Source organism: Megascapheus bottae, chromosome 9, assembly GCF_031878675.1.
Source record: "Megascapheus bottae isolate mThoBot1 chromosome 9, mThoBot2.hap1, whole genome shotgun sequence".
Taxonomy (NCBI): Eukaryota; Metazoa; Chordata; class Mammalia; order Rodentia; family Geomyidae; genus Megascapheus; species Megascapheus bottae.
The window spans coordinates 37,846,571-37,870,827 of NC_143517.1; the positions used below are offsets into that span (position 1 = coordinate 37,846,571).

Here is a 24,257-nt window from a genome sequence, read left to right on the forward strand (position 1 = left end):
TGGAATTTGAAAATGGAATTTGTCCTATTTAGAATTTTTTTAAGAGGAAAGAAATGGTGTTTTTTTTTGTTGATTTGTCATTCATTTATTTATTTATTTATTTATTTATTTGCATTTATTATTTTTTAAATTATTTTTTTTGTTGATCCTGGGACTCGGACTCTGGGCCTGGGTGCTGTCCCCAAGCTCTTAAGCTCAAGGCTATTGTCCTACCCACAGAACCACAGTACCACTTCCGTTTTTCGAGTGATTAATTGAAGATAAGAGTCTCCCAGTCTTCAGTGCTGGGCTAGCTTTGAACCTCAGTCCTCAGATCTCAGCCACCTGAGTAGCTAGGATTACAGGCGTGAGCCACCTTGCCAGCTCTTTTATTTTTTTTAAGCATTATCAGCTATACAATAAAAAAGAATCCTACTTCTTATTCTCTATAGAAGAACATCTACAGTTGCCCTGTGTTCTTTGTATTCCTCAAGTCAGAATGGAAGAGAGCTTTTTAAAATTTGATATCAAACTTTTTTGCACCCTACTAACTGATGGAGAACAAGTACTTTTGGCTGCCCTCAGATGAATTAAACATCCAGTCAGCCATAGACCACCCCACTTCATGGAGGCAATACCTATAAGTGCTCCCTGACCCTCACCCCAAGCCGTGTAGTAATACAGGCTTCACAGGTACCTCTTCAGAGGTCTGTTGGCTTGTCAGGCTGCCCAGTGTGGTTGAAACATGAGGTGGCTAGAATATCTGGGGAGACATTTTTGGCCCACCCACCTTATGGGATGACAGATGTGTTGTCTGCACAACCTGCATCTTCTGATGGCTGGAAATTCAGTTTACATGTAAGGATTAAATATTTGTGTTCACCTTTGCCGCATCAGATTCTTTAGGCAGAGGGCCAAGAGGAAAATGAAAGTATTCAGTATTAAGGAGAGTAACTGGTTCCTGAAGTGTAGAATCTGTCTGTCTGTCTGTCTGTCTGTCACTCTGGATTACTTAAGTAGACACAGGACAAGGATGGGAAGTTTGGAGCAAATGATCTCCCAGGCTTAAAATCAAGAGACTTTAAACTATTGAAATCCTACAGATCTTGGACACGTGTTAATCCAAAGGCCCAAGTCAAAGGTTATTTGAGCCATTTGGGTTTGGAAATCTCAACTGACAAATATTTGTTGAACACCCATGTGCTTTGAGAGGCACAGAGAGCAAACTCATAGGTTATTTAAGACAGATCAGTAACTAGGGGCAAAACAAATAAAGTGATTTGTTCAAAAAGACAGTAGACTATATGGCCTAAACTGTGTATAGGCTACAGAATCTGAGAGAGCACAATTTGTAACTAGGGGGCATATAAGGAAAATGACTGAAGGTGTCAGAGGTTATTTTGAAAAGTAGACAGATTTGACTGAGGATGACAAAGAGTCTTCTAGGCAAAGCCAATAGGAGTTAAAAGTTAGAATTGAACATGGCTTTTAAACTGGGAGCTCAGACTTGTCCAATCCTACCAGTGTTTACTAGGTAGCTGCTGGATTTGGTGAGAGTGGAAAGAGAGGTTAAAGATACTTTGTACTCAGTACCCATAAATTAACTACTAAAATTCACAAGTGTGCAAGTTGTTTTTGTTTCTTTCTACTTAAAATAAAGTTGTATGACCGGGCATCTGTAGCTCACATCTATAATCCTAGCTACTCAGGAGCCTGAGATCTGAGGGTTGATGCTTGAAGCCAGCATAAACAAGAAACTCCATGAACTTCTTCCCTGCCCCCCCTTCAGTCATGGAACTTGAACTCTGGGCTTGGGCACTGTCCCTGAGCTCGTCAGCTCAAGGCTAGCTCTTTGAGCAACAGTGCCACTTCTGATTTTCTGGCTGTTAATTGGACTTTTGTGATCAGGCTGGCTTTTAAATGAGATCCTCAGATCTCAGCCCCCTGTGTAACTAGGATTGCAAGCATGAGCCACCAGCACCCGGATTTCCATGAGACTCTTATCAAGCCAGAAGTGGAGCTGTGCCTTAAGTAATAGAGCACTTGCCTTAAATTAAAAAAAAAAAAGTTCAATGTTAGTGCCCAGGCCCTGAGTTCAGGCCATAGGACCACCACACACACACACACACACACACACACACACACACACAAGAGTAGTATGCTCATAAAAACTGTATATAGCCTCCAGGGTACTAAATGACTTAGAATGTCTAATATAATATAAATGCTATGGAAATGGTTGTAATCTTCCTGACTCATCCTCCTTAATGGAGGAATGACCGTACTTAGCCGGCCTTGACTTATTTATTAATTGTATTATTATAGTTGACTCTGTGTTTGTGGAGCCCAGAGATATGGAGGGCTGGCTGTCCTGTCCTCCCCGTCAACTGAAGCAGAAGGTCCAGTGTCACCATTAAGTGGTGTGGAGATCTGTGGGACACACGGCTCCCAATTCAATTTGCAAGCTTGGGGAATTACATGCTGTCATGATGATTGTCTTAGAGGCTGGGGCCGTGCATCCTGGCCTCAGATTGCAGAGTTAAGCTCTGACCATGCAGACAAGTCACTCTTGGCTGAGGGTGGTCACTCAGTGCCTGCAAATCTGATCCCTAAGGGCTCAGACCTCAGACTCTGCCGATGTGATCGCCCCAACAGAATGATTCCCATACTTTTCTGTCATTGGCACTGAGGCATGTGGAGACTGTGGGCTCAGATTTAAAACCCTCCAGCCTCTCTAGTCAGCCACTGAAACTTGAGAGAATAAAGCATGTCTGTTTCAGAGGGAGGCCTGTCCCTCCTTGACTGTTGAAACCAACTCTTATTTTAGTAGAAATCCAATGAAAGCCAGCATAGTAGAGGGAACAGTTTTTTTTTCTTTTAAATATAATTCCTGTGAGGAACAAACATCCAATTTTATTTTTTAAAATAGGATAATAATGAGCACCACTTGTTTCCAACTTTGCTTCGAAGCTGCCAGTCTGAGATACTGGGGATAAAATATCAATTTACTAAAACCTTTTTTTAAAAAAAAAAAATTCTGCCTCTTCTCTGTCTCCAACTCATGCACGTTTCTCCTTTGGCAGGATTAGAGTGAATTTTAATACTAACCCCTTATTAAAGAGATAAGAAGCTGTGGAACTAGTATACTTAGTGACTGATCCTTCTTCAGAGTAAGCCTGTGATTTGCTACTACCAAGCGCCAGTAATATTTTTTTAAAGTGCCCTCATGGATATATCTGTGTTTGTCATTAGGACTCTGCTAAGCCAGTGAGCCCTAGAAGTGAGTGAGCTGGGGGCCCTCGCTCTTAGCAGATGAGCCTCACAGCCCCTCCTCAAAGTGGGGTGTCCTGCCTGGTGTCAGTGTAGATCTGAATGAAGCGGGAAGCTCTGGACAGCCTGCTCTACTAGGGAGCCCCTCATCTGTCCTGAAGAAGCTAAGCATGGCCGGACCTGTGAGCATTTGGCGCACTTTGAGGGCTCCCTTGGTGATTATTTAGCTTAAGTGCCTCTATACATCCCCACAAAAGTGTTTAGTGATTTGGGTATTTAGTAGCTTTTGCAATAAAGGAACCTCATTCGTGACCAAAGGGAATGTCTGGAATAGCTTCTGATTAGCCTTGGGACAACCTAAACCCCAGTGGGTTTAGTACAGTGAAACAAAACCTGTGGTAGATGCCTAAGTTGCACCATCCTCACTGTAATGGGGACCCAGTCTAGGGTCACCCTTGTTTTCATATAAGATGCCAGGGTGTCTTCAAGAAGGAGATAGCCAGACATAGGGAAAGGATGGCCAGGAATAGGGTACAGGGTTAGTGACTTGGGGCATCCAGGTGAACAGTAAGCAAAGTCAGTATGATCTTCATTTCTCACCATCCTGAATCCAGTCTTTCCTTTCTCAGAGAGCAGAGCTGACTTCGGATAAAGACATGTACCTTGACAACAGCTCCATTGAAGAAGCTTCTGGAGTGTATCCCATTGACGATGACGACTATGCTTCAGCATCTGGCTCAGGTAAGACTGACTGCTGGGCATTCTTAGCTCACTTAGACTTGATTTCCTAGACAGGCATTATGCACAGCAGTTAAGAGCATAGACCCATTTGTAGTTAGAAGCCAACACACTGAAAACTTTACAAGAAGGAATAGGAGATACACTAGGCCTCCTTGGCACAGGTCAAAACTTTCTTAATAAGGACCAAGAATCACAACAAATCAGAGAAAGCCTGGATAAGTGGGACTGCATTAAACTGCAGAGCTTTTGTGTGGCAAAGGACATAGCTAGTAAATTAATTAGGAAGCCTACAGAGTGGGAGAGGATCTTCACCAACCATACAACGGACAGAGGCCTCATATCTAAAATATATCAACAACTCAAAAAATTGAATCACTCCCAAACTAATCTCCAAAGAAACAACCATCCCATTAAAAGATGGGCCAAAGACTTAAAGAGAGTCTTCTCTGAAGAAGAAACAAAAATGGCCTGTAGACACATGAAGAAATACTCAACATCTCTGGTCATACAAGAAATGCAAATCAAAACAACTCTAAGATTCCACCTCACTCCAATTAGAATGGCCAGGATCAAGAAAACTAATAACAACAGATGCTGGAGGGGATGTGGCCAGGAGGGATCACTACTACAGTGTTGATGGGAGTGCAAACTCATTCAACCACTATGGAAAGCAGTATGGCAGTTCCTCAAAAGGCTAAACATAGAACTCCCCTATGACCCAGCAATTCCACTACTTGGCATTTACCCAACCATCCAGAAACAAGGGCATACTAAACCCACTAGCACAACAATGTTCATTGCAGCACTATTCACCATAGCAAAGATATGGAACCAACCTAGATGTCCCTCAGTTGCTGAGTGGATCAACAAGTTGTGGTATTTGTACACAATGGAATTCTATGCTGCTGTCAGAAAGAATGACATCGCCCCATTTGTTAGGAAATGGAAAGACTTAGAAAAAAACATATTAAGTGAAGTAAGCCAGACTCAAAGGAACTTAGGCTCAATGGTTTCCCTCATTTGTCATAATCAGTAGAAACCTTGGGCTCTCATAGCAGAGATTTGCAATAGAGCAAAACCTAGATACATAAGGCCATATAGTATGACGCTAAATGAAAGGACCTATAGGATAAAGAAACAAAAGCCATATAATGAGTGATTGTTGTCCTTAATATACTATGTTATCTCTCATCTGTTTTGCTGTCCCTTGGTTATCTCATATTGTTACAGTATCTCACTTTGTTATCTGATATATTGGATATATTTGTATTTAGTTATTTGAAATTGGATAGGGAAGGGGGGAAAACAAGATGATGGGTGGGGGTGGGGGGGAGAGAAATGGGGACCAAGACATGAGAAAGGGTATCAATGTATGTGAATTAATGCATCTTCTATATGGCGAATATAATGTAACCCTTCTATTAATTACAATAAAAATATATGAAAAAAAAAGAGCATAGACCCAAAAGATCTTTGAACCCAGGATATCTGGGTATGGATTCAAGCTCTGAGACCTTGGATAGTTATTTAAATTTGCTGAACTTCATTTTCCTCATTTATAAAATAGAATGTAAAAATCACCTTTACCAAATAGAAACTCTGGCAGAGAATAACGAAGTTGACACAATCGTTTTACATTTTCTTATTTAAAGAACTCAGAGTTATGTCATAGAAATCATTCTTAAAAAAATCCTTCAGCCAGGCACCAGTGGCTCATGCCTGTAATCCTAGCAACTCAGGAGTCCAACCAAGATCTAAAGATCGCAGATCTAAGATCAAAACCATCCCAGGCAGGAAATCCTATGAGCCTCTTATGTCCAGTTAACTACCAAGAAGCTGGAAGTGGAGCTGTGACTCAAGTCACAGAGTGCTAGTCTTGCGTGGGGCCAGCTCCTTGACTCTGAGCACAGGCCCCAGGACTAGCACAGAGGAAAAGAAATACCTAAATGCCAGTTTCATTAAATGCTTGCCTTACCTATCCTTTGTTAATTCCAAGAAGTTACGTTCTTGTAATCCCTAGTGTATTGCTGGAAAGAAAATAGGAGAACAGTGGAGCAGCCAGTTAAAACAATGGTAGAGTGATACTTTTGACTTCTTGGTGTAGTGGTTATCTCTTACTTCTCTCTAATGCTGCATAACAAACCACTCCAACAAGCAGAAGCTTAGAGCCCTAGGCTGTCAAATGAATTCATTGTTCTGAAGGTTGGCCCTTCATGAGTCTGCAATTGCAAGTGGAGTCTTTATCTTGGCTGATGATCTTGGCTGGGCTGTCATATCTCTAGGTCAGCTGAGCCAGACCTGGCTGTGGTTCACACAGTCTCTCATCTTCTCACTTACAACTGTATATTTGTTCCCTGAGAGAAGCAGGGATGCCACCACAGTGTATAGGCAGATATAAAACTATTTTTGTTTTTGTATTTACCAGTGCTAGAGATCAAATCTAGTGTGCTAGTCAGTTTTCTGTCATCACTGTGACCAAATACCTAACAGAAACAACTTAAGGAAGGAAGAATTTTCTTTTGGCTCATGATTTCAGACCATTTAGTCCACACTTACTTGATCACATGCATCCTGCAGAAGGTCATAGTGATGGAGGTTAAGTGATGGAGGAGTTTCTCAGCTTCATGATGGACAGGAAACAGAGAATAAGGAAGAAACTAGAGACCAGAGACAATCTTCAAAGGTGTCCTTTAGTGATGGACCTCCTCCAGCTAGGCCCAGACCAGCACCACCAGCTGACAACCAAGTATTAACAAACGAGCCTGTGAGAATCATTTCATATTGAAAGCTAAATACAAAGAGCCTCGACATGCTGGGTAAGCATTCCCCAACTAAGTTATGTCCCCAGCCCCAGACTCCACTGCTTACTGGAAAGAGCCATAGTCACACTGCAGAACATGTGGGCTCAGGGAGGAATAAAGAATCCTGACCATTTTTCCAATTTACCTTACCTGGTATTATTTCACCGGTATACAGATGGTCCCAAAGAATCAAAACAATAAGGAAGAACTTGAGCAAACATTTAATTACTAGTCAAGTCAGAAATGTATGGTCAGCAGCATGCAAAGAATGTCTTTTTCTTTCTTTCTCTCTTTCTTCCTTTCTTTCTAACTTTTTTGTTGAAGGTTTTATTTCAGATTCAACAGATGGTAAAAGTATGCTGAGTGTAGATATCAGGTCCATCTGGCCTTTGGAATTGACCCCGAGCAGTTTAAAATCAGTTGTATCTTGGTAAAGAATTAGATGCATGTGTATTTTAAGTTGGGAAATGACAAGTTTGAAAAAGATGAGAGAGATGGTTATCTGACCTAGTAACAATGAGCTTACAATGCAATCCTAATGTGAAAATACCCCTAGTTATTCTTGGGAGAGTGATATATATCACACACACAGAATGAGTGTGAAAGAGCTGTTCTCTGTAGCCCACAACTCTATTAATATTTTTTCCCTCATGGCACCTCTTTTTTTTTTTAAACACCTTAAAAGTGCTTTGTAACTGTCATTTCCAAAATGTTCCAGGAAGTAATAAATATAGACACTTTTTAAAACCCCCATTTCACAGATTCTTAGGATCTAAAGATTGTTACAGATCTATGAGATTGTCCTTGTCATTGTCTTGTCAAGATTTTCCTACCTTTAATTTAAGGGAAGCAGGGTATAGTACCTCTTGCTTACTTGCCCTCTTGCCTAATGCAGGTAGAAGGTAGTTGAGGTAGTCATTTGAAATCCTGAATCCACTTTTCAGATAGATCAAGATCAAGATAAATATGGCCCAAATTCTTCAGCTCCAGCTCCAGCTTGTTGAGAACAAGTTGAAGGTCAGTATTCTTGACTTAGACACCATCTTTCACACTGCTGTGGATCTTTTTTTTCAGCTTACAAGTCCTAGTTGTAATTGCTTCACAATTTTTGAAGTATTTACTGTAGATTAGGCACGGCCTCATCCTTGTAATATCCCTGCAAGGATAGGTTCTGTTGCCATTGCCATTGTTCTCATGAATAAACGTAAGGTACGAACTCTATGTACGTCGTAGCACAATATCAGAAAGTCGTATACCTAAGACGACTAGGGTGTGAGGTGTGAGACTGGGTTCTAAATTTTAGTCCTTTACTGTGTTGCTTCCTGTGTATAAAACTCTTTTCTAGAATGAAGAGACCGTATCTCATTGCCCCACCCCAGCTAGAAGGCCAGTCGCCCCAACATTCTTTCCAGTGTTATCATCTGGCTTAGTTCCTATCAAACTATTCAGTAGGAAAGCAAAGTCCTGGAGGAAAATGTCTAAAAGCCCAATGTACTCATCCCCATAAGGAAATGGTTCCTTGTTACAGTGGGCATGAATGTGTGTTGGCAAACGTAAGAGCCTCTACGGGCATTTACTACGTACCATACACAATGCCATGTTCTTGGAATTCATGTGACAAAACACTTGCCTGCTATTCTCAAGAGACCCAAAGCTTGCTGAGAGAAATAATAATCGTAACACCTGGAATGGGTGATATCACACAAAATACTGTCAAAGAAAAATTTGAGTTAAATAATAGACATTTGATTAAAGATGGTGATTAAGCACATATACCTTTTAGGACCTATTACATTGATCATAAAGGAATTTGGCATACATTCACAAGGACTAACCAGAGAATAGGAGAAGCAAGCATCCCAGAGTTCTGAAACTGAGAAACAGATGCACTTATTGCAATAGTCATGGCACACAGAAGACCAAGTTGGCCAGCAGCAGGCAGAGCCACGACACAAACTAATCAACCCAACAGAGTTCTCTGGGTCTCCAGGAACTAATGGCACAAATAGAAAAGGAAAGTACTGCTAAACCCACGATGACGGGAAAAAACATCTGTTTCCCCTCTAGGCATATACACAGTGGATGGATATTGTATATTCACCAAAGGAGAATACTCTTAGGGGAGGAACACAAAAGCACAATGCCTATGTGTTTCTTATCATATAAAATAATATTTATCAAAATGAACCCCAGGGATAAAATTGTCTGTTTCCCGCCATTTTACCACATGGACACTCAAGCCTTCCTACCTCAGGGGAAGATGGATGGCTTACTATCTGGAATAAAACATTGGGTCTTTGTCTGGTGCTGGTGGCTCATACCTGTAATCTTAGCTACTCTGGAGTGTGACATCTGAGGATTGAGGTTCAAAGCCAGCCCTTGCAGAAAAGTCCATGAGTTTCTTATCTATGCTTAAAGACACAACAAAGCCAGAAGTAGAGTTGTGGCTCAAGTGGCAAAGCACTAAGCCTTGAGCATAAAAGCTAAGGGACAGTGCCCAGGCCCTGGGTTCAAGCCCCAGGACCAGCACATAAATAAATAAGGAAGATCTCTGGATTAAATAATAGTTTAAAAACAGGAGTAATGAGCCTTGATGCCATATACCTGTAATCCCAGCTACTGGAAAAACTTGCCTCAGCAGGGAAAGATTACTTGAGGCCTTCTAGGTAACATAGAAAGACCTCATTTCAAAAATAAATGTATTCATAGCCACAAGTTAAAAGTACCTTTAAAGTAAAAGTATTTTAAGGCTAGTCAGCTGTGGTGCCATATACCTTAGCTGCTTAGAAGGTGTGAGTAGGAAAACCTCGAAGTTCAAGACTAGGGCTGGCCAAGTTACTGAAGTCCTGTCTCAAAAACAGAAGGTCTGTGAACATGATACAAAATGGTACATTTGGAAACTCCATGTTTAATTCCCAGTTGTACACACATTGTTCACACATACACATACAATTCTCTAATGCTGAGATATCCCCAAGTGTTTTTTTCCCCAGGAGGTTTCTAGAACACTAGCTGTCATCCTTCATTCCACTGGGGAAGGAGCTATACTTTAGAGGTCAGGCCAAGTAAAAAGAAACAACTCAAAGACAACTTCATAGTGCCATCTTAACTGGGGACAGCCATGTTTGATAGGTCCAGAGCTCTCAGTCAGATTTTTCTGTGTTTAAACATGGAAAGGAATAAGGCTTCCCAGATATTTATTAAAAAGCAATTCAAAACAAAACTTGTAGTATGAAAGGTTGAGATTTCCTCCTCCAGTTCCAAAATAAGGATATTACAAGGGGAAAAAATTCATTATATTCACAGGGAGATAATTCTCTCATGGTAAAACAAGAACAGGATACTATACAATAGGAATGCTGAGCAGGCCAAAACCGAAAACCTCCTAAGGTGAGAAGATGTAGAGGGTATCAGTTTGTTTACTAAACCGTCACTGATTGACTACCCACTACAGGGAAGCTAGCATCATCTTAGGAATACTTTGGCAAATAAAATACTTTCTCTAGAGGTAGGATAATTCCCTTTATTCACTTCTCAGTTTATAACTTTGATCAGTGGAGAAATACATTCTTTTTTTTTTTGCCAGTCCTGGGCTTGAGCTCAGGGCCTGAGCACTGTCCTTGGACTTTCTCAAGGCTAGAGCTCTACCACTTGAGCCTCAGCACCACTTCTGGCTTTTTTCTATGTATGTGGTACCGAGGAATCGAACCCGGGTCTTCATGCATGCTAGGCAAGCACTTTAACCACTAGGCCAAACTCCCGGCCCCGAGAAATACATTCTTTTAAAAACATATGCTGTATCATGCTCAAGATTTTTTTTCCTAGAAAAACAAAACATAGGGCCGGGAGTTTGGCCTAGTGGTTAAAGTGCTTGCCTAGCATGCATGAAGACCCGAGTTCGATTTCTCAGTACCACATACATAGAAGAAAAAAAAAAGCTGGAAGTGGCGCTAAGGCTCAAATGGTAGAGCTCTAGCCTTGAGAAAACCCAAGGACAGTGCTCAGGCCCTGAGCTCAAGCCCAGGACTGGCAAAAAAAAAAAAAAAAAGAAAAACAAAACATATGCTGTTTTGTACACTAGTTATTTTGTACAATTCTAATCAACATATGATTAGAAGTTCAAGGTGAAGACCTCATTGGATGTGGTGTTGGTGAGACCTTGCTCTCTGTTTCATACCTCCATACTGCCAAGACTTTCGCCTGTGCTTTTTTTTTTTTTTTTTCGAGAACCACCCAGTACAATCCCTCAGGCTTCTGATATTAGGTGCTAATCCCATTCATGACAGCAGATAGAACACTTAGTCACCTTCTAAAGGCCCACCCCTCAATACTACCACACATGGGATCGAGTTTCAACACAGAAATATGGTAGGGAGTAAATATTAATATTATGGGAGCCATAATATTAATAGGAAAATAAAATGTTATAATATACAAAGAAGCAGCAGAAGAGATACAACTGAGCAGTGGGAACACAGAGATAAAAACAGCTTCATAGTGGAAAAGTCCCAGAAGATCTTCAGAGAGGACAGACTATAAGCTAGACGTGCTAGTGTAAGAGATTCCTAGGAAGAAATAAGCTCTGGGATGGGATATCTCAGACCAAGGGAGTAGTGAGAGGAGAGAGAGAGGTCATCAAAGGGGCCCTTTAGATTCTTCTTTGGGTGAGAGTTTGTTGTTTTCATGAAAGATAATATAACTGTGGCTAAGACAGATTATATATGAGTGTCCAATACTAGCTGGAAAGAATTTTCTAGTCTCTTCTCCCATATCACTCCTTTCTTCATTTGGTGAGTCATATTTGGACCCCTTTTTGAAACAAGGGGAATATTTCAAGCCCTTAATTGAAATACTTTCTTATTGAGATTTTATAATTTGTAAAAAAAAAATGACTCATTATAGAAACAAACCAAGCTTACATGAAATTTTGATGGATAATCAGATAGGTTGATATAAAAGAGCATTGTATTTTTTAGTGATACTGAGGTTTGAACTCAGGGCTTTGCAATTGCTAGGCATATACTTTACCATGTTTCCAGCCCTTTTTGTTTAAATTATTCAGATAAGATCTGGTGCTGTTTATCCACATTGACCTTCAACTATAATCCTTGGGTCTTTTACCTCCTACATTTCTAAGATTACATGCACTCATCACTGTACCTGGAACAGCATATTATTATATAACATTTTCATATCTATGGAATGTTTCCAAACACGTATTGTTTCTGGGCCCAGTATATTATCCCATAATGCTTTAGTTAACAATAGACTGAATATAGTGATCCTATATGATTAGAAGGAGCTAAAACTTACTATTACCTAGTGACATTGTAGCCATCATAATGCTATAATACAACCTCTTACTCATGTTAATGGTGACACTAGTATAAATAAAATCCACTGCCCTGCCAGTCATAGAATACAACCCATAGCCAAGCCAAGTAGTTCCTAACTGTAATCTTAGCTACTCAGGAAGCCCAAGTTTGAGGGCCACATTTCGAAGCAATCCCAGGCAAAACAGCGATAGCACCCAGACCCTAAGTTCAAGCCCCAGGACTGGTACAAGAAAAAGATGTACATATAATTGTATAGCCAATAAAACTAGATAGTGATAATGAGTAGTCATTATATTTTACCATTATTTTGGATTATACTTATTCCTACATATAAAATAGTCTGTCATTCCAGCAATAGCAGCCTCACACATGTCATGTTTACTGTAAGTTCCTTAGATTAGGGTGGTGGTCCTGGAAGTATTAAAAAAAAAGAGTAAGGAGAAACTAAGAAGGGTAAAATTGATAGATTTCATGCAGAGAGGTGAGGAACAGTAAGTCAAGAGTTGTGCTATGAAGACAGAGTTCCTCACTCAAATAAGAGAAAAACTGTGTTTGTGCGAGGTGAGAGTTCTGTTTTGGACATGTGAGAGATGTATGATATCTATGAATCATTCAAGTGAACATGTTAAGCAGGCTGTAGATATATTGGTCTGAATTTGAGAGAGATAATAAAAAATGACATTGTAAATTTAGTTATCATCTATATTTAGATGTTAACTGAAACCATGGCCATGAGTGATGGAGAATAAGATGGGGCCTAGGGTTGAATTGCAAGGCATTCTTGATATGTGGCATTTTGGTAGAAGAAAACAAATGTTCAGAGGAGGCTTAGACTAACCAGAAGAATAGGAGAAAGGCAGAAAGGTGTAGAAGCCCAAAGAAATAGGGTATACCAAAGAGATGGCAGTTGACAATGTTCAGTGGTGGTAGGAATCTGTTAGTTTTCCACTATTATAAAAAAACATATCTGAGATTATCACCCTACAAAGAAGTAAGATTTATTTTGGCATATGGTTTGTCATCTCAGGGCCTAGCTGGTTGTCCATTGCTTTTGGGCTTGTAGTGAGATAAAAGATTGTGGTAGGAACACATCATAGAGGAAGCTACTTGTTTTATAGAGGCTTATAAGCCAAAAAGAGAGACAAGAAGAGACCAAGATGCCAATATCTCCTTCCAGAGTACACCCCCAACAACTAGATTTCCTCTAGGCCCTCCTCGAAAACACTTCCTGTCTCCTAATAGCACCAGGAGCTGAGGAACCAGCCTTTAATACGTGGAGGAAACTTACCCAAATGTCACAAGGAAGTTAATTAAAGTAGAAAAAATGTCATTAGATATGGCAGCACAAAGGGCTTGCTTTAGAGAGTCAGGCCAAGTAAAAAGTGTCAGTATGACTATGATGAGGGGAACTGTAAAAGGGTACACAGCAACAGAAATACTAAGAATAGGAACCAGTGGGGGCCCATGTCACCAGTGGGAAAGTTGGTTGTAAATGAGAGAGGCTAAAAGCTCACACTTGAGGTGAGTCAGCTCTCAGAGAGTGTTCACTTTTATTTTGTTGTGTTGTGTGTGAATGTGTGTGTGTGCGTGTGTGTGTTTAATAAAGGAAAAAGAGCATGTTCCAATATAGTCAATAAAAAATCTTGCTGGGCCGGGAGTTTGGCCTAGTGGTAGAGTGCTTGCCTAGCATGCGCGAAGACTTGGGTTCGATTCCTCGGTACCACATACATAGAAAAAAGCCGGAAAAGGTGCTAAGGCTCAAGTGATAGAGCTCTAGCCTTGAGAAAGTCCAAGGATAGTGCCCAGGACTGGCAAAAAAAAAAAATCTTGCTGAGCAGGAAAAACTGACCAAGCATGGAAAGAAAGTTACTTGAAGAGTGTTCAGGATAATAATAGAGGGAAAAAACAAAGAAACAAAAAAAATCCTGACAGCTACCCACATATTCCCGCCGAGACTCCTTCATCTGAAGGGAATGAATACTACTGAAAAGTCAGTGTCAAATACTTGGGGTGTGGCTGTGTCAACAATGTTGTGTTAGTCAGTCCTGCTTGATAATGTACTTGTCTATCATTCTTACGCTCCGCCTGTCTGTGCTTATTCTGTAGGAGCCGAGGACATAGAGAGTCCAGAACTGACAACCTCGAGGCCAGTTCCAAAGATCTCATTCACTAGTGCTGTTCCAAAAGTGGAGACCACAACGCTGAAAACACAGAGCAAGATGCCTGCTCAGACAAAGGTGACTTTTCCTTCTCATTGCTTGACCAAGTAGTAAATGCTCCTCTCTCTCTCTCTCTCTCTCTCTCTCTCTCTCTCTCTCTCTCTCTCTCTCTCTCTCTCTCTCTCTCTGTCTCTGTCTCTCTGTCTCTCTGTCTCTCTGTCTCTCCTGTCTTCAAAGAACCCTACTCAGCAGGTTGTCTTGTCTTATCGTTATGTTGTTATAAATGGTTCTTCCTTATTCTTTAGGATCATTTTGGTATATACCAACCTGGTGATTTCTATATGCAGGTTTAGCTTCCATACATTTTTTGTTTTACATGACAATTTTTTTTATGCCAATCCCGGGACTTGAAATCAGGGCCTGAGCACTGTCCTTGAGCCACAGTACCACTTCTGACTTATTTCCATGTATGTGGTACCTAGTACCAAGGAATCGAACCCTGTTCTTCTGGCCCATGACAGTCTATTTTTGAGGACCTTCTTAAGCCCTGTCAAGAAGTAAAAACTTGGCCAAGAGTTTGGCCTACTGGTAGAGTGCTTGTCTAGCATGCACGAAGACCTGGGTTCAACTCCTTGGTATCACATACATAGAAAAAAGCTGAATGTGGTGCTGTGGCTAAAGTGGTAGAGCTCTAGCCTTGAGAAAGCCCAAAGACAGTGCTCAGGCCCTGAGCTCAAGCCCAGGACTGGAAAAAAAAAAAGTAAAAACTTATTAACTTGACTTAAGCCAAGTGTCTCCTTCCATGCATTCCCATCCCCATTTACATTATGGAGAATAAATGGTCTAGGGTTTAAACCAAGAACTCTCCATAAACTAGGTCAGGCTGTGTAATGAGATGCAGAGTCCTGTCTTCAGATGGGAACATGTCAGTGAATCATCTCTCAGTCTTCTCGGGCCCACCACCCATGTAAACTTGGACCACATTCAGTGACAATGATGAAGCTGGACACATCTGTATTTATTCATTTTAGGTCTGACTTCAGGAAAATGAGTTGGTTGGCTTTAGAACAGAGTAAAACTACTAGCTAATGAGAACTATGAGATCATGATTATGACTTTGTCAGCATTATATTGCAATTAGCTGGCCATCTTCTAAGAGGTAAGCTATTGAAGTTGGGAAGTGCATGACAAAGCCCTCTGTTTGGAATCCTGGGTCCAGTAGAACTTCTTTAAGAAGATTAAGTGTGAGTCCATACCATATAGCATCTAGACCTAGGAAGTGTTTTATAAACGGTAATTGAATCTGGTGGAACAGAAGAGATTAAGCCAATTCACCAAATGAGCATGTGTAATAACTGCAGTGGTAGGCTTTGAAGATGCTTCAGAGGTAGCATGCTTAGGGAGACTTAGAAACACAAATGTTCCCTTTGGACATTTACCCATGTGTCATTTAGAAATGAGACGCTGCCACACTCTTAGAGAGACTGACATGTCTTTCCTGAAATGAGCCGCATTCCTCCATAAGGCACAAATACAAGTGTGTTTTTCCCCTCCCTTAGCAGGGTTCTTTCTTCCTTCTCTTCTTAACTCCCCTAGTGCAGGATGGGAATCAGCACAGAGGAATGGCTCTCTGCAGATGAAGCATATGCAGACTAGTGTGTTCTCTGTAGCCTTAGTGAGGGTCAGTTACTATTACTGGGAAGACGGAGCTCATAAGCCAGGCAAGAGTCCCCCAGGGATGATAGCAGACATGGCTACTGTGTTCAGGCTCATGAATGGAATCTGTACCATCAGTACCTGGGTAGGATGAAATTGGAAATGGCGAAGAAGAGAAAAGATACAATCAAGGATGGTAGGATGGTGGAAAACCCCAAAGTGTATGGGCACAGTTACTCAGCATGGTTATGGAGAGATGCATCCAGCCTTTGCCATATTTTTACTTGTTCTTTTCTTAGGACTGCATCTCTTGAAATCAGTGACCATTGAGACTCCTTAGCTCAAGGGAAGAACCTCTTCTGAGCCAATTTTGGCTTTGCGTGATAAAGAAATGTGTCTTGTTGACCTTGGTGGTGCATGTCTGTAATCACAGCTTCTTAGACGACAGAAATGTTTGAAGTCCCAGACCAAGGGAGGCAGAAGGACTGGAACATGGCTCAAGTGATAGAGTGCCTGCCTAACAATCATGAAGCCCACAGTTCAAACCTGAGTACTGCTTCTTTACCCCTAGACCCAAATAAAAGAGTTCTAAGTGCTTTAATGTGACTTAGATTTCTGGTTCGTTGACAACAATGGGTTGAAAATTGATTTAAGATTATAAAAATTGACTTAAGGAAGTAATTGGATTAGATCAACTATAGACATTTGTCAGATGAGTTTAGAAATTGAAGCTCCAAAACCATTGTAATATATGTATATTCTTGTTATTAATACTTAGTATAATACCAAAATTCATTGATTCATAGGAGAGTTTTCATTATATGTCAAATTCTGATCTACGTACTGGTAATATAATATTGATTATGAATAGCAATAACTGATTTAATTTTCCGTTTTGTAATTACATGGCACAGGTGAATTAAATATTGTCTGTAGGACACCATTAGTGGAGATTCTGCTTTTAAAATGTTCTGACAGTGGCATTAGTGTCCCTGTTATAATCTGTTTTGTTTGTTATAAATTATGTGATGAAAAAGTAAAGGGCAGCCAGACACCACTGGCTCAGGTGTATTATCCTAGGTACATAGAAGGCTAAGATCTGAGGGTGGCAGCTCAAAGTTAACCCAGGCAGGAACGTCCATGAGCTTGTTTTATCTCCAGTTAACCACCAAAAAGCCAAAAGTAGAGCTTTGGCTCCAGTGGTAGAACACTAGCCTTAAGATAAAATACTAAAGGACAGCTCCTAGACTCTGAGTTCAAGCCCCAGTACTGGCACAAAAGAAAAAAGAAAAGGCCAGGAGTTTGGCCTAGTGGTAGAGTGCTTGCCTAGCATGCACTAAGACCCGGGTTCAACTCCTCGGCACCACATACATAGAAAAAAGCCGGAAGTGGCGCTGAGGCTTAAGTGGTAGAGCTCTAGCCTTGAGAAAGTCCAAGGACAGTGCTCAGACCCTGAGCTCAAGCCCAGGACTGGCAAAAAAAAAAAAAAAAGAAAGAAAAAAGAAAAGAAAAGAAAAAATAAAGTGCAGTTGTTTATAAGAGTTTCATTCATAATCTTCAACTCCATTCCTTGTCTGTGGCATCCACACAGCCAAACATTCATGTGGTAGGTCTTTAATTGGCTACACTTAATTATCCATAGCGTTTTGTAATTTTATTTTGTCTGTATGTATGTGTATGTGTATACTATATATAAGAATTAAGTGACCTTAGTCAAAACTGTTTGTATACAATAGAGCTTTCCCATTTCAGTTTGAAAAATAAAGTACTGCCCCATGTAGAATTCCTTAAGGCTTGTCTGCTGACAGATCATTCCTCTTAGGAGCACTCGCCCATTACTCCAGTTCTATTGAGACCTGTCCCTCCTGCTCAGATCCCTGGAATATATTTGTTTCTTTCATTCACTACTAGATCAGAAGCCAAGCCTCGGGGATTAACAAGTCAACCTTTTTAAATTAATTAACTTTAGAGACTCAAGGAACCTAAGGTAGAAATGTGTGATTGGTCATAATAATGGGATAAAGAGGATTCGCCTTGGTATCCAGTGTAGAATCTGGGAGCAGGGAGCTCTCCATCAGAGACAGGGAGATTCATGGAAGGGATTGTTGCCCCAGCACACTGGGTAATAGGAATGAAGAATTTGGGTTAGCTGGAGCGAGATGGTGGCCACAAGTCAGAAGAGTAGTGAAAAACCAGTGAACTTAGGAAATGTCAGCAAAAAATCAACTAAGCATATCATCTGAATGATACTGAACTTAGTACCCATCTTAACTATTCTTGCCTATATGATGGATGGCATGCAAAACAATGAACTACATAGGTCCACTATGGGCCTCATCCATCGGTATAGACATCATGCAAAATGATCATTCTGATTATTTCCTAAACTGATTGTTTAACAAAGAAAGGAACTTCAGAATATATCCATCTACTATTTCTTCTTCCCACCACATTTCTTTTTATCAGATTTTATTTTATTGTCAGGGCACTGTATAGAGGGGTTATAGTTTCATTTTTAGGGCAGTGAGTACATTACTTCTTGAACATTTTTACACCTTCCCCCATGTTTTTCCCTTCCCCCACCCCCTTTCATGTTGTAAAGCTCATTTCCAATGTAGTGTCTTGTGAATATCACTGGTTGACCCTTTGCCCTTCCCAAATTCAAATAAACAAACAAAAATATATAAAGTATACCACTACCACATTCCTTTAAAAAATATACTATTTTCATTTTTTCTATAACAGTCTCCTGAAGAAATTGATAAGGAGGAAGTTCACATGTCTGACTCAGAAAGGAAAATGGACCCAGCTGACGAAGATACAAACGTGTATACTGAGAAACATTCAGACAATCTGTTTAAACGGACAGAAGTCCTAGCAGGTAAGTAGCCAGCTACAGATCAGGTGGGAGAATGCTTAATGAGGCCTCATTGTCTCTAAGTGACGTTCTGAAGTTCAGCAAAGCTTGCAAAATGTCACCTTCCTCCTGAAGTGGTCTTAGGAGCCCTTGCTGCAAAGTGAGAGGTGAAGCAGATATGCTCCCCATTTTCAGCTGTGTTTCTCAGCCTAGGGGTTAACCAGGTTTAGAGGCGAAGCAGTGTGACATGGAGCTTAGAATAGTAAATGAATGATCTGAAATGATCCAGAAGAACTGTGCCAGGACAGATGGCAAGGTGTGAGCGTCAGTCAAGCCTTGCTTCAAGTCATCTCTGATTTCCAAATAAACTTAGGAGAAGGAATAGATTTGGTAGGGCAGGCAAATCTTTCCCTCAATGTAAACAATGTTCTCTCTCATGATAAATTATCTGAGAGAAATGCAAATTGTGCATCCCTATCCTGAGAATTCAAAGTCTGAAATCTCCCAAAACATTTTGACAGGCCACTTGATACCATAGTGGAAAATTCCATACCTGGCCTCATAACATAGGCAGCAGCAAAGCCTAGGCACACTACACAGAATTATTCAAACATTGTATAAAATTTTCTCCAGGCTATGTACATAAGGTATCTGTGAAAAATCAGTGAATTTCATGTTTAGACTCAGATCCTTTCCCAACATGTCTCATTAGTCCATACAAATATTCTAGTCTGGAAAATTCCAAAACACTACTGTTTTCAGGAATTTTGGATAAGATCCACTCAAACTATTCTAACAGTTCTTAAAGAGAACAGTATGTAAGATTCAGGAACATCTGATTCTTGAAGAGATAGTCTCACATTCAAGACTAGAAAGAAATTTTTATACTTCCTTTCATATTTACTCTTAACTTTTTAAAGTCAATTATACCATGTTTTGTATTTGCATCAAAAAAGCAATTAGAAGAAGGTTAAACTATGAAACATGAAGTGCTAAAGCACTTCAAAGTATGGAATTAGTTCAAATCAGAACTGGATTTTTCCTGTTGAGGCTTTGAGTGCTATTCATATGAATCAAAGGAGGTATTATTATACTTTTAAAAGGAGAAGTCAGATTTTCATAATTGCCTTTATTTAATCCGGTTTTGTTTTTTAATGTACATTTTCAGATTAAACATTTTATGAAAGTACAAACTAGATAGTGTTTAACAAAGCTAATTTCTGCAACCCTCAAACTGCAAAGCATTGGTGACTTACACTTGTAATCTAAACTGCTCAGGATGCTAATATTGGAGGAGTTCAAAGCCAACCCCAGGCAGAAAAGTCTATGAGATTTCTAATATCCAACTACCCATCAAAAAGCCAAAAGTAGAACTATGGCTCAATGGTGTGCTAGTCTTGAGGGAAAAAGCAAAAGGGTTAGCACCTAATCTGAGAATTCAAGCTTCAGCAGTGGCACACACACAGGAAAAGATCAAACATAATCGAAAAGGCGAACATAATCTTCCTTTTGGTGGGTTTCAGCTGTCATCGCGGGTGGAGTGATCGGCTTCCTGTTTGCCATCTTCCTCATTCTGCTGCTGGTCTACCGTATGAGAAAGAAGGACGAAGGAAGCTACGACCTGGGGGAGCGCAAACCATCCAGTGCTGCTTATCAGAAGGCACCTACTAAGGAGTTTTATGCCTGAAACTCTCTCTTAGGGTCTCTATTTATGAGATCGCTGAACTTTTCAAAATAAAGCTTTTGCATAGAATAATGAAGATCTTTGTTTTGTTTTTGTTGTTTTTTGAGTTTTTTGTTTTGTTTTCATTGAAGAGCCATTCTGGCACTTTAATGCTAAAATCCCATTGTATTTAAAACTTTTCATGTATTTCTTGAGAACCGAAGTAAAATTGAAAAACATCTGCAGTGTTTTTGTGAGTAGCAGTGGCAAAATATTCTAATATTATATTCTGAAAATCTTAGAAACTTTCAATGCGCAAACATAAAATAGTTGTTTCCTAGGTTATTTTTGTTTCATTTTGGTTTTTGTCCTTAGGTTGGAAGACAAAAGCTGTTTCATTTGTCAGCATGTCTCTGATTGACCATGCTGAGTTAGTCTGACTTTGTTAATTTATCTCTCCTCCTTTATTCTCTGCCCTCTCTTCTTATCCTCTTCAGAAAACAAAACCAAGCCCTTTTGTAGTTGTCATGATGTAATTTGTCTTTGGATGACTCAGACAATGGCAATTTAGTGTATATGTGATTTTTCAAATATGTAAACTTTAACCTCTGCTTTATGTAAATTTTTAAATGTCAAGACTATCCATTTTACACTTGCTTTTATGTTTCATTACCTGTAGCTTCGGGCAGATTTGAAATCACAAAATAATGTGTAAAATCGGATTACAAGTCCAAGACTATTTAGTTCTATATGATCAGGTCTTCTTTTGGGAAGACCTGATTTGTGAGTTACTAATTAGCTTTAGCAAACCCAAAGATGCAAACAGTATTTGAGCAGTTGCTGCAGATTCCTTTGGCCACTGTATTTGTTAATTTCTTGCAATTTGAAGGTATGGGGAGGAGTTGAAAGAATGAGTTTTTGTTCTTAAAAAATGCATTTAAGTTGTAAACATCTTTTTAAGCCTTTGAAGTGCCTATGATTCTATGTAACTTGTTGCAGACTGGTGTTCATGAGTATATATAACGGTTTAAAAACAAAACGTGGTATTTTATAAGCACAGACAATTCTAATGGTAACTTTTGTAGATATACAAATAGACAAATTGTAATTTGGGAACATAAAAACTACTGAATAAATCATATGGCCTAATACTGAAAATGTCACTGTTATAAATTTTGTACATTTTCCGATCAAATGTACATCCTCCCTTTGCTAACAAGATTGTCTGCTGTCAAGGATGACATGGTTTGATTTCTGAGTGTTCCACAGTGTATGTAAATCAAGACCAAAGAGCCCATCAATGAAGCTGTTTATTACCAGATTCACTTCAGGATTGGCCAGAGGCAATGAATGTAAGCTCCTATGTGTGCCTGGGTATCAGTATTACAAGGTGGCCAGAGGATTTCAAAGTTTGAAACTCGTAGAATAGCTGATGGCGATAGTGAAAGAAATGCTTGCTTGCTTTTGCAAACAAAGGTTATAAAATTCCAAAGATCTGAAGGGGCCTTTCTGGAAATAGGTAGATTTATCTTTGAATATGCTCTAAAGCTTTCCTGAAAATGAAAACGGTATAGACCTCATGTGTAGAACAGCCCAGGCCACTTCATAAAAAAAGGAAAGAAAGACCTGGGAAGTTCTAAGTATTAGAGGACAGCTTTGCTGCTTAGGGCTGAAGTTTCTAGAAAGAGTGAGACCTTTCTAGAAGTGTCCAGAAAAGAGAAGCCAAAGGCATGGCAATACCCTGTCCAGGAACTTATGGTACTGAACAGTCCCTTTTTCTATTTTGCCATTAATTTTGCTTTAAACTGTGAGCTGTGGGCGTGCAGCAGGCAGTATAAACAGCAACTCTTCCAACATAACATTTGCTTTTCGTACAGTTTCCAATACTTTATTTAGAGAATTTTTCCCTGGAATTGCCACACCACCCATTTTAAGGACTTTATAAAACTGTACAATGTCTCTCAGTTCCAGAGACTTAAGGATGTAGTGGGGATACCTGTAATTGTATAGGGCAAAGTGAAATTCTCTTCATAGAATAACTTGCTTGGAATACACACACACTCACACACACACACATACACACACGCATATATCCGTGCCAGGAAAAAATTTTTCTGGCAAATATTTTGTCACTGCTGTAAAGCAAAATATTTGTGAAAGTGCCAAAATAAAGTCTGTTATGCCGAAAGTAAATCATTGTATAGACTGACATCCAGTTTTCTTCAACTGTATGTTTTCTGTCGTGGTGTTTTTTTTTAATTTTTAAGACACAGTTTAATTCTAATTTTTGGAGAACGTGATAGTAGTCATGACTGAGTTCAGGAAAGTTTTGGTCAAATGTAAACATTCGATCCAGTGGGAAATTTTCCTGTTTCCTTAACCATGTGTTAATGGTTTCTCCTGTGTGAATATGACTTTGTGTTGGAGAAACTTGCAGTATTCACATGGTTTCACTGTGAACACATGGGGAAGGGAAAAGGGCTAGCCATGCTTTTCTTTCTTTTTTGACTCATTTTTAGCTATAGGTGCATAGTACCTGAACTTGAGGGTTAGGGCTTGGCTAATAGGACTGAATTCATATAGAACAAGATTATAGAAATTGCCATCAGTGAATGTTAAAAGTTGATCATTTCAGGCCAGGGGCATGGCATAGTGGTAGCGTGCCTACCTAGCATGCATGAAGTCCTGGGTTCGATTCCTCAGTACCACATACACAGCGGGGGGAAAAAAGAAGTGACCATGTGGCTCAAGTGGTAGAGTGCTAGCCTTGAGAAAGCCAAAAGACAGTGCCTAGGCCCTGAGTTCAAACCCCAGGACTGGCACACACACACACACACACACACAAAGCTGATCATATCAGATGTTTGGTGGATGTTTGGTAATGTGCTATTTTTATAAATGAGATGCCATGCCCTTGTTTGTTAAGGAGATAATCTATTTAGGGTCTAGGAGAAGAAATTACCTAAGAATATATTTACCTAAGGAAACTAATATGTCTTCTAAAAATAATTTCCTATGTCTTAGGAGCGTATTTTTTCAGTATCTTGAACAACATGAAAATTCAATAAAAAAATTTAAGTGAGGAACAAAAATAAAAATTTTATCTCAGTTATTTTGATATACTAGATTTATCTTTTTGATAGCTTTATTATATGGGATAGTAGAACATATATTTTAAAACAAATTTGAACATCCCTATATTTCCACCTACTCAGAGACCAAGGCAACGGGAACATAGTAGGTTTGGGTTGGAATGTAGATTGGTGGTAGAGTTCTTGCCAAGACTAGCATACATTTTTGAGGCTCAAGAGTTCAATGCTGGAAAAGAAGACCAAAAAACGATTTTTGTTTTAAAAAAACGACCAGGACCCCAGGCACTAATAGCTCACACCTGAAATCCTAGTTACTCAGGAGGCTGAAATTTAAGGATCATGGTTCAGAACCAACTCAGGCAGGAAAATCCATGACTAAGTTGCCAAAAACAGCTAGAAATGGAGCTGTGGCTCAAGTGGTAGAGCACTAGCTTTGACTAAAGAGAAGGTTAGGAACAGCACCCAGATCCAGAGTTCAAACCCCAGGACTAGGAAAGAAAAAAAGGCCAGGACTAGCCAAGTACTGGTGGCTTTGAACTATTCAGGAAGCTAATATCTGTTGGTCAAGTCTCAAAGCCAGCTTGGGCAAAACAGTCTATGACACTCTTAATTTCGAATTAACCAGCAAAAGTTGGAAGTGGTGCTGTGGCTCAAATGGTTGAGTGAAAACAAAAACTAAACCTAGCCTTGAGTGAAGGAAAAA

At 39.8% G+C, this 24,257-nt stretch overlaps 1 protein-coding gene across 1 annotated transcript in view; it reads left to right on the plus strand.

Annotated features, from left to right (window-relative positions):
* Sdc2 (syndecan 2) overlaps nt 1-21,620 on the plus strand; it is a 106,260-nt gene extending 84,640 nt beyond the window's left edge. Inside the window, exons 2-5 of the mRNA XM_090339100.1 lie at nt 3,879-3,990; nt 14,234-14,364; nt 18,688-18,823; nt 20,323-21,620. Coding sequence (XP_090195226.1) covers nt 3,879-3,990; nt 14,234-14,364; nt 18,688-18,823; nt 20,323-20,486 — 543 coding nt within the window. The 3' untranslated portion in view covers nt 20,487-21,620. The remainder of the gene's footprint in view (nt 1-3,878; nt 3,991-14,233; nt 14,365-18,687; nt 18,824-20,322) is intronic.
* Nucleotides 21,621-24,257: the final 2,637 nt, after the last annotated feature.